Source organism: Urocitellus parryii, chromosome 12, assembly GCF_045843805.1.
Source record: "Urocitellus parryii isolate mUroPar1 chromosome 12, mUroPar1.hap1, whole genome shotgun sequence".
In the NCBI taxonomy this organism is placed as follows: domain Eukaryota; kingdom Metazoa; phylum Chordata; class Mammalia; order Rodentia; family Sciuridae; genus Urocitellus; species Urocitellus parryii.
In genome coordinates this window covers 55,555,643-55,565,616 of record NC_135542.1, presented here as the reverse complement: position 1 = coordinate 55,565,616, position 9,974 = coordinate 55,555,643, and the positions used below count along the sequence as shown (strand labels likewise).

Below are 9,974 nucleotides of genomic sequence, written 5' to 3'. Positions count from 1 at the left end.
TAGATCCAGAAGTTATGGCAACAGAGGTGGATGGGCGAGGAGCAAGTCATCGAAGGGCAGCCTAAAGGGAGCCGAGTGCCAAGCGGTAGAGAGGGCAGGCGCGTGGGCGGGGCAGGGACCCCAGGACAATTTCTGGCTCCACGAAAGCCTTAGTTGTCCTCTCTGCGGTGTCTGCAGCCGAAAGAGTCAGTCCTGAGAAAGGGGCATCGCTGCTAAGTCGAGGCAGGGCCGGCCGCGCCGAGGTGGGAGGCACGACAGAGGGGCGGGAGCCCAGGACAAAGGGGCGGACACCGGGTGGCTTCTCCTGCTTCATAAAGGGGCCGTGGGGGCCGCGCTCTTCTCTGCGAGGGGCGGCAGTCACAGGCAGTGAACACGCGCAATGCCGGTTCGGTGCCAGCAGAGCCCGGTGCTGGCAGGTAGCGCCACCATGGCCACCCTGGGGGCACTGATGCTATACCTCACCAAGCCCTTCAACTACGGGAAGCACATGGAGATCCCGGCGCCCGGGGGTACCTCCTGCCTGCCCGCCCGCACCGCCTGGTTCCTGCAGGAGCTGCCCGCCTTTGTGGTGTCCGCAGGGATCCTCGCCTGGCAGCCCCGCTCTCTTTTCGGACCGCCTGGGACTTTGCTTCTGGGCCTCTTCTGCGCACATTACTTTCACAGGTAGCGTTTCCCCCTGCGGGCGCGGAGGGCTGCACCCAGCCTGGCCCCGGAGCGCCGCACCCAGCCTGGCCCCGGAGCGCCGCACCCAGCCTGGCCCCGGAGCGCCGCGCGCTGAGCGCACAGAGGAACGTCGAAGGGGCGGCGCGGACCGCTGCCGAGAGCGCGGAGTGGGGCTCGCGGGTGCACCTGGCAGCTCCCGGGGCTCTGGGCGGACGCCGGCGAGGTGGGAAGCGGCCGGGGTCCTGCGCCTCTCTCAACAGCTCCAAACCGTCTAGCTGCACGGGAAAAGGCGGTTCGGCGGGGCGGGAGGCGCGCTGTAAAGCTCAGACTGGGCAGAGCTATTGTCCCTCACTGTTCTGTCTCCAAAGGCGCGAGGTCCGCGTCCACTTTGTGGCGTCCCTTCTGTTGTTGAACCTTTCCGCTGAGGGCTGGGGCCAGATTGGCTGGGGATCTTGGGAGAGTCTTTAGGGATCTTGGGAGGGTCTTTGGGGTTGGTACCCTCTGAAGGAACCTCAGCTCAGATGTTTTAATTAACTTAGTCTTTGCAGGTGTGGGGCGGCACGGGGGCTGAGCCCAGATAAGGACCTCACGGGGAAGAGAATATAATGGGTTACCACTGACTGAAGCCACCCCCCCACACCAGCCCCACTTCTTAGGCTCCACCCAAAAGGGACACGAATTACTTTTAATTAATGCATCTACCTTTCCAAGTCCCCAGGGACTTAACAAATGTTCTTTTGGTGAAACAGAATATTCTGAGTTCAGTAGTACTTGGCCTTTCTGGTCTGGGAAGGAAAAACAGGAAAAACAGGAAGGATACCAGAGATATTAGGATTTTAAGAATGACTGGAACCCCAACAAAGACAATGAATAGAAGAACTCATTACTAAATTGTCTACCATGCCCAGTTCTTTAGTATCTGTTGTCTAGTTTAGCCCCATAGTAACTGTGCGAGATGTGTCTTTGTTATGCCCACTTTACAGACAGACTGAGGTTATGTGACCGATGAAGATGATACACCTAGTTCTCAGCAAGATTCACATCTAAGCCTGTGAATCTCTTAGGTCGAGCTATGTAAAGTAGGTAGATATTTCATGCAGAGGGAGAAGAGAGTCCATGGGAAGGAAAAGGTTGCCAGACCAATCCAAGACCTGAATAGAAGCACTGTCTTATTTTGAGTAGAGGATTCATAGGGTCAAAAGTCGAAGGAAATTTAGATTAGAATGATAAATAGTGGCTCTTGTGAACAAGATTCTGGGCTAGTTATCAATAACTTTATTTTACCTAAATTTAGATGGTTTAATTTTCACAGAAAGAAGGATATTGGATGTAGGACCCAAGCAATCAGCTGCTGGTTTCACTGATTTTGAAATAGACATTTGGCAGAAAATGTGACTGTATTGACAGTTATTTTCATCTTCAGATTAACTGCTGTTGTCTGACTGATAGGTTCATGAGGTCATTTCATATTAATGATTTGTGTTTTTTGACAATCCTATGAACAGAATTTTTAGATTTATTTTTAAAACCAAAAGGCACTTTGCACAGTAAGTTATGATGAGAGCATAAAAGGAAACCAAGGAAGTAATTACCCATAAAATAAATGTGTACATACTGTTCATCTTCTTCAGGGGAAAATTTAAAATATGAGTAACAGATTTGGGATTGATTCTGTGAGGGAAAATTGCCCAGTGGAAGCACAACTCTGAATTACTTGCCCCTAAGACATCAGAATAGGAGTTTGCCAACTTTTCCCTTTGTTTAAATTTTTCCTTTGAGCCCCCTGGAGTATTGGAAGAATTATCATTTTGAATACTTACTGGTAATAACACTCTATTGCCAGGAACCCTACATGAATTACCTACTAGTTGTTATACCAGTTGTTAGGTAGGCACTATTATCACCTCCGTTTTGCAGATGAGAAACTGGGGCATGAAAAGATCCAGTAACTTGCCCAAGGTCACACAATAACTTGAGGAATCAGAGTTCAGGCCCAGGCAATTTGGATCCAGATCTCAGGTTCTTAGCTGCAATGATAGGCTGCTTTACACTTGTTCTTGCTACTTCATGTTTGCTTAAAAAAAAAAAAAAACCTGCATCATTTACTTATAAAAATAAAGTGAAGGGCTGGGGATGTGGCTCAAGCGGTAGCGCGCTCGCCTGGCATGCGTGCGGCCCGGGTTCGATCCTCAGCACCATATACCAACAAAGATGTTGTGTCCACCGAGAACTAAAAAATAAATATTAAAAATTATTTCTCTCTCTCTCTCTCTCTCCTCTCTCACTCTCTCTTAAAAAAATAATAAAGTGAAAAATTCACAAAGAAAATACTCTTAATTTTTACATCTAAATATATTAATTATTAATGTTTTGGAATATTTCCATAATGTTTTATCTTTGTCAGTAGATTTTTACACATGGTTCTTGTATTGAATTTATAGTTGTTTTGTTCTGCTTGACTTCCTAACATTTTATAAAACTTTTCCCACATTACCTAGAATCTTTGTAGACACCATTTTAATGGCTGCTTGTTATTTCTTCTTGTGTAAAAAATAATTGAACTATTCATTTGTAGCTACACTTAATTGTATGTGTGTGTGTGTGTGTGTGTGTGTGTGTGTGTGTGTGTATAGGTTAAATGAAACTGTGATGTGCATTTTTGCATGTAAATTGTTTTCAGAAATTAAGTCTATTTTCATGGTTAAGATTTCTAGAAATGGGATTGGGAGTATAACTCAGTTGTAGAGTGCTTGGCATACGTGAGGCCCTGGGTTCAGTTCCTACACACACACACACACACACACACACACACAGGAATGATTCAAAAGCTGTGAACATTCTTTAGGGTCTTGATACATATCTGCTTTGCAGCTTCAGGAGTCATTTGGCTTGATGATAAGGGCATGTTAATGAAGAAGCATTTGGCTATCCTGGCTTTACTCTGTCCTATTCACTGCTGTGACACAGAGGGTGAGATAGAGGGATGAATGGCTCAGGTTTGGTTGGGGCTCTTTGGCAAAACATTCCTTGGGAACTGTTCAGTACAGTCCTATGGGATAGAAGTTAAAATTCATTGTACTTTTCTCAGTACAAGGATAACACATGAGCATCTAAGTTCCACAAGGGCAAGGATTTTTGTCTAATTTTTTAATGTTTTTCCAGTGAACAGAAACGTGGTGCTACATAGTTGGTACTCACTAAGATTTATTGAATGCATAAATGAACTATACTTGCAAAAACAGTACAGACAGGATTATGAGAGTACTTGCAATTATGTAGGAATCAGTCCTGCTGAGATTGCATGCCTAGGTCAACTCAAATCACTCTCTTCCCTTCAGAATCTATTGTTGTAGATTTTTGGATTGTTTAGCCAGATGAATATGGCTGCTGCCTAAGCATGTTGCCTAATCCCACTGCCAAGTCGCTTGAAGTCAGAGTTATCTCACCTCTTGCTGACCTCTGCGACAGCCCTGGAATGGCTCTTGTCCAGTGATCTTCACTTCTCAAAGAAGTCTTGGTGTCATAGGCCTTGGCCATCACACAGTGTGTATGCCTGTCGTAGCTGATGTCTTTTTAAAGATTTGGATGTGAATTTGATAATCTGTTGAAAAAAATTTAAAAAAAGAAAGAAAAAAAAAGGAGACTGTTGGGAAAAGGTGCTTGGCAGCGTGAAACACACACATTAGAGTCTGTTTGAATTCAGAGAGGGCTTTCTGGGGTTTAGATGCTGAAACATTTTCCCGATTAAACAAAATAAAATGATAGCTATAATAGGATGCATTGTTGCTGTATTGGTTAATTCTTTCTTCAGCAGCACAAATTCCTCTTCATCCCTTGAGACTCAGATCAGGCATCATTTCCTCCAAGAAGACTTATCTAAGTCCCTTCTCCTTTGTGAATGCAGTTATGATGCCATTCTTTGGGCTTTTGTAGTTCCAAATACTCTGAACACTGGCTAATAGTGATGTATTCTAAGGAAGCTTAGTTCTCGCCTGCCCAGCCTCACAGAAGCAAAGCACAGGAAGTTAAGCCAGTCAGGAGGAAGAGGGGGCTTGGCACTTAGTTTCCTATAGGGCACTGCCAATGTGTCACTTGTTTCCTAACCAGATGTGGCAGCACAGGCTCGTAATCTCAGCTACTCAGGAGGCTGAAGCAGGAGGATTGCAAGTTTTAGGGCCAGCCTGGGAAACTTAGTGAAACCCTGTCTCAAAATAAAAAGTATGTGTGTTGGGGTGGGGGGTGTACTAGGGATGCAGATCAGTAGTAGAGCACCCCTGGGTCCAATCCCCAGTACCAAAAAATAAATAAATAAAATACAAGGAAAAAGAAAAAAAGTACAGCTATTTAAGATATTCTGAAGTATCAAACCACACTTAGGAAACTGCTTATTGGCTGAGAATCACAATGATAATGAATGTCTGTATTGGAAATGACAACTCTCCCTTCTTACAGATTAGAAGAAAAGTCCAGACAAGATAAGCAACATTCTTGTAGTCACTCATGTGTTAGGGACGTTTGAGAGACATACTGTGAAAGTTAAGGTTCACCTGAGAGATTTTTAGAATGGAAGTCAGCAAACTTTTTCTGTACAAAGATAGATAATACTTTGTAGCCACATAGTTTCTGTTGCAATAAACTTACCCCTGCTGTTGTAGTAGGACAGCCACTACAGATATTATGTATGCAAATGAGTGCACTTGTGTTCCAATAAAACTTTATTTATGAAACCAGGTAGTAGGCCAGTTTTGGCCTGGGGATTATTGTTAGCCAACCCCTTAAGAAAAGTAGGAGGAGCTTTACATTCAGTGCTAATTCTCTAATAAAATTGGTTGAATTCTGCAGTGAGTACATTTTAGAAAATTTCTGTTACACAATTGGGGACTTGGTTGCAAACATTCTTTTATGAAATTATTGGGTTCTAAGTCCTTTATTTGAACCTTTATGGGAAATAGGAGTCTTGGTGGGTGACAGCACAGCTGAAAAATATATAGCTATGTTTGCTAAAAAAAATGTAAACAAGTTTTAGATCTTTCTTTTCTGAAAAAAAATATTTATTTTCTAAAAAAAAAATATGTAGTTGGACAAAATACCTTTATTTTTATGTGTTGCTGAGGATCAAACCCAGGGTCCCGCCTGCATCAGGAGTGCACTCTACCGCTAAGCCACAACCCCAGCCCCTAGACCTTTCTTGACTGTTTCACTTTTACTACATTGCAGAAAGGACCAACATCCTGCTTATTTTAAATCTAACAATGTCACTTAAAAACTCATTTTGAATTTAACAGTGTCACTGAAAAAGAACAAACACAATGAGGAACCTGAGATCCAAATTGGTGAAGTGACATGCATCAAGTTACATGGCAAGAAAGGAGAGAATGGGATTTGAACCCAGCTCTCCTAACCTTTATCGGAATTCTGCATGTTCCAGTCTTATAGAAGACACTAAGGTACCACAGCGGGTGTTCCCTCAGGAGGAAGGCAGGAAAGAACCATCATGGTATACCTGTCACTGTTTCTGGTGTAAAACTTCAGTGATAGCAATGTCTGTTTCAGAGTACCAAACGGGTGGGCATATATAAAGTGAACAGGAAGAGGAGCTGGAATGTGGGGGGACACAGTCATGTCACTGGAAAACCCTGAGTACCCTGGTGTCTGTGTGTCTGGGTGTGCCTGGGACAGAGGCCGGACGTTGGGTGGTTTTGAGGAAGCCTCCAGATAGGCTCCTCTTCCCCACCCAGGTTCAGAACCAGCTGAGACAGACCCGGGGCTTAGGTGACGGAGACACATCACCACCACACATAATCAGAAAGCTGGATTTGGGGAAAGTGATTTGGATTTTGGATCATGTGGGCCTTTTGTCACTGTACCTCAAAGATACTCAGCCACAATGATCTATAACCAGAGGCCTTTTCCAGTGGTTCTTATTCTGAAAAGACAGAAGGGCTGAGCTGTCCACACTCTGAGATGTCCTCTTCTCAAATTGACCTGTCAGGTCATTCCCATTTCTTTCCTTGAGGGAGGAGTGGGTAAGAAACAGTGGAAAGAACAGGAGGGTCTTTTAGCAAGTGGGAGGGGGAGCAGAAATGTTTTTGGATTCTACACAGTAGATACAAATTTTCTACCTGGCAACTTGCTTCTGGAACCTGGGACACTTTCCATTCTGTCATTGCCTCCCTGCCCTGTGTGGCAATGGGACCACAAAGACCAGGCTCAAGTTATTTTAAAAAGTTTCTGTCCTCTATCAGGGAGCCTTTAATGATACTCAGCTCAACATAGGAGCTCTAAATTTTAAAAAACTCTGAACTGGGGCCAACAGTGCAATTTGCCTTCCATTTGGTTATGGATGGGGAGAAGGCAAGGAAAAGCCAATATTTATTGCCAATATTTATTGAGCCCTTGGTGTTCCAGTCAGTATGTGATGCGTTTTACATTGGTTATCTCATGCTGTGCTTGATTATTGGTGCTCTTTCACAAGGGATTGCGGTGGGGACGACTGGTGGGGTGAATGAACAAGGATGGAAAAGGCAAACCCTTGAGCTAGTCCTTGAAGGATGGTCTCTTTCCAGACTTTTGGGTGGGAAAGTGATGTTCTGTAAAGAAAGCGGCTCATCTGGTGATCTATGACTTAAAATTGCCCTGTACTCCATATACTCAGTTCTGGAATACCTGTTCACTTTTTAATTCCACATGTCTTCTGTGTCTATGCTGTACCACCCAGTCCTACTCCCCAATTCTTAAGTCAAACTCTGGGCTGTTTTCAAAATTGTTCCATCATATTTGCTCCATGTTGTCCAGGCCAGTTCTCAGAGTTGCTGTGAATATCGTGCTTCTGACCATCTCCAGATCCCGTTCTGTGGGATGTGTACACCCCATTTCTCTCCCAGCTCCTCTCTGCTTGTATATGATCTTCTGTCCTTCAAAACTTGCATTCAAAAGTTAGTAACAGCTTTTTTTTTTTTTTTGTAGCCCCAAACTGGAAACAATCTAAATGTTGATCAGTAGGTGAATGGGTGAACAAACTGAGGTGTAACCATATAATGCAATATTACTCAGGAATAAAAATGATGAAAGACCAAATAATTATTCTGAGTGAAATAGACTGAACAAAAAATACCATTCTACTTATATAAAATATTTATATAAAATTCTTAAAAAATTAAAATAATCTACAGTGTCAGAATACTCCAGTGGTTTCCTGAGGACAGGCGGACAAGAGGGTGGAGACAAAGGGTATAAAGGATCTTTTAGTGGTGATGGTTATGCTCAAGGTGTTGATGTGATGTAGTTTCATATATATTACATCAAATTGCACACTTGAAATATGTTTGGTCCATTATATATAAAAATAAAATGAACCAATTTCAGTGGGCCTGTGAGTCTGTGTCACTGAGAATTGTTCAAACTCATTGTGAAGCTCACTGAACATCTTTAACAAGATCTGAAAACCTTCACTTCTTTTTTGTATGTGTGTGAGGAGGGCAAGGGAGAAATCTAGGAATGCAACTCAAGGAAAATAATACAAAGGAAACAAATAAGCCTACATAGTTACTGTATTGCCATGCACAACTGTGAAACACCAGAAGTTACTTAAATATTCTAGGATCAATTGTAATTACATATCACATATAGTTCAAAAATATTAGTTGCATGGACTATATCTGTGTTTGGTTCTAACTAAAGTCATTTGGTTAAAATATACCCAGGAAGATCACACTCAACAATCTATTTCAACATGTATGAATCCATATTCAGAGTGATCAGAATATAAAGTGATGGGAAAGTTGATATTTGAGGTTTGCATTTTTCTTCTGATATTATTAATGTATTTAATAGTTTAACACCTACTATAGCTGATAAAAGAAATGTTTTGGTCAATTTGACCAAAATACCTAAAAAGGACAACTTAGAGGAGGAAAAGTTTATTTGGGCTCATGATCTCAGAAGTCTCTTCATCCATGTCAGCCAACTTCATTGCTCTGGGGCTAAGGTGAGGTGAAGCAGAACATCGTGATGGAAGGGTGTGGCAAAGGAGCACTCCTCCATTAATAGCAACCAGGAAGGAGAAAGAGAGGGAGATGAAGGGGGAAGGGAGAAGGAGAGGGAGGAATGCGGAAGGGAAGGGGCTGCAGGGAAGATGATTCCCTCCAGGGCATGCCCCAGTGACCCACCTCCTCCAGCCATGCCCCACCTGCCTACAGTCGCCACTGCAAACTAGGATGGACTGATCAAGTTATGGCTCTGAAAATCCAATTATTTTTACCTCCAAACATTCCTGCATTAACACAGGAACTTTTGGGGGGACATTTCACATCCAAATTTTAATATTCCACCCTTGGCCCCCTAAAGCTCATGTCCATCTCACAATGCAATTTGCATTTAGTTCATCTCCATGAGTCTCTATAAGAGCTTAGAAATAATTCAATAATCTTCTGTCCTTCAAAACTTCCCACATTGTCCAAAGTCTTCTCTGAGACTCAAGGCAATCCCTTGGCCATGAACCTCTGTAAAAATCAAAAGCAAGTTTTATACATCCAAAATACAAGGGCACAGAGTGAACATTCCCATCCCAAAAGGGAGGAATAGGGACACAGAAAAAAAGGATGGGACTAAAACAAGACAGAAATCCAGTTGGGCAAACAGGTCCTGTAACCCCACATACAGCAACTAGGATACATGGTGGTGAGATGTGCCTTGCAAAGAACCTGGGCAGCCCCACCCCTTTGGCCTTGCTATTTGCAGTGCACGTGGGTTCTGTTTCTCTCTCAGCCAGCAGCTTTTCTCAGCAGACAGTTCCCATTACTGTCACATTAATGACAGTCATCAGTAATTCCTGGGGTCTCCATTCCAGCTTTGGCTTCACCTTCATAGCTTCATTCATTGCCCTCTCAGGGGCAGCTCACAGGGATTTCAACCCTGCTACACTTTGTCTGGACTCCCAGGACTTCCTCTGAAATCTTGGTGGAAACCTCCTGCAGAACCAGCATCACAGGGATGATGCCGAGATCTTCTGCCAGCCCTCCCCCTGGAATGACGGCGGCAGTGGCTTCCGAGAGCCTGAGTGGCTGAGCCTGGTGAAACCACTTCCTATGCCCCTCTGTGTGGTCAGGATGTCCCCACCGTCTCTTCTCAAAGTAATTTTCCCTTCTACACCCTTGAACCTGCTATGGGTGAGGTAATTCCTGAGATGCCCTCAAGGCATCCTTCCTACTGTCTCTGTGTAAGGCACTTAGTATCTCTTTAGTGGCTATAATCTTTCAATAACCACACCTTGCTCAGCCCAGTTTATATGCACTTTTCTGGCCAAGCTGTTC

The 9,974-nt window shown here is 43.7% G+C and overlaps 1 protein-coding gene across 1 annotated transcript in view; it reads left to right on the top strand.

The window, feature by feature from the left end:
• Positions 1 to 379: 379 nt before the first annotated feature.
• Srd5a2 (steroid 5 alpha-reductase 2) overlaps positions 380 to 9,974 on the top strand; it is a 54,707-nt gene continuing 45,112 nt past the window's right edge. The window contains exon 1 of the mRNA XM_026414106.1: positions 380 to 663. Coding sequence (XP_026269891.1) covers positions 380 to 663 — 284 coding nt within the window. The remainder of the gene's footprint in view (positions 664 to 9,974) is intronic.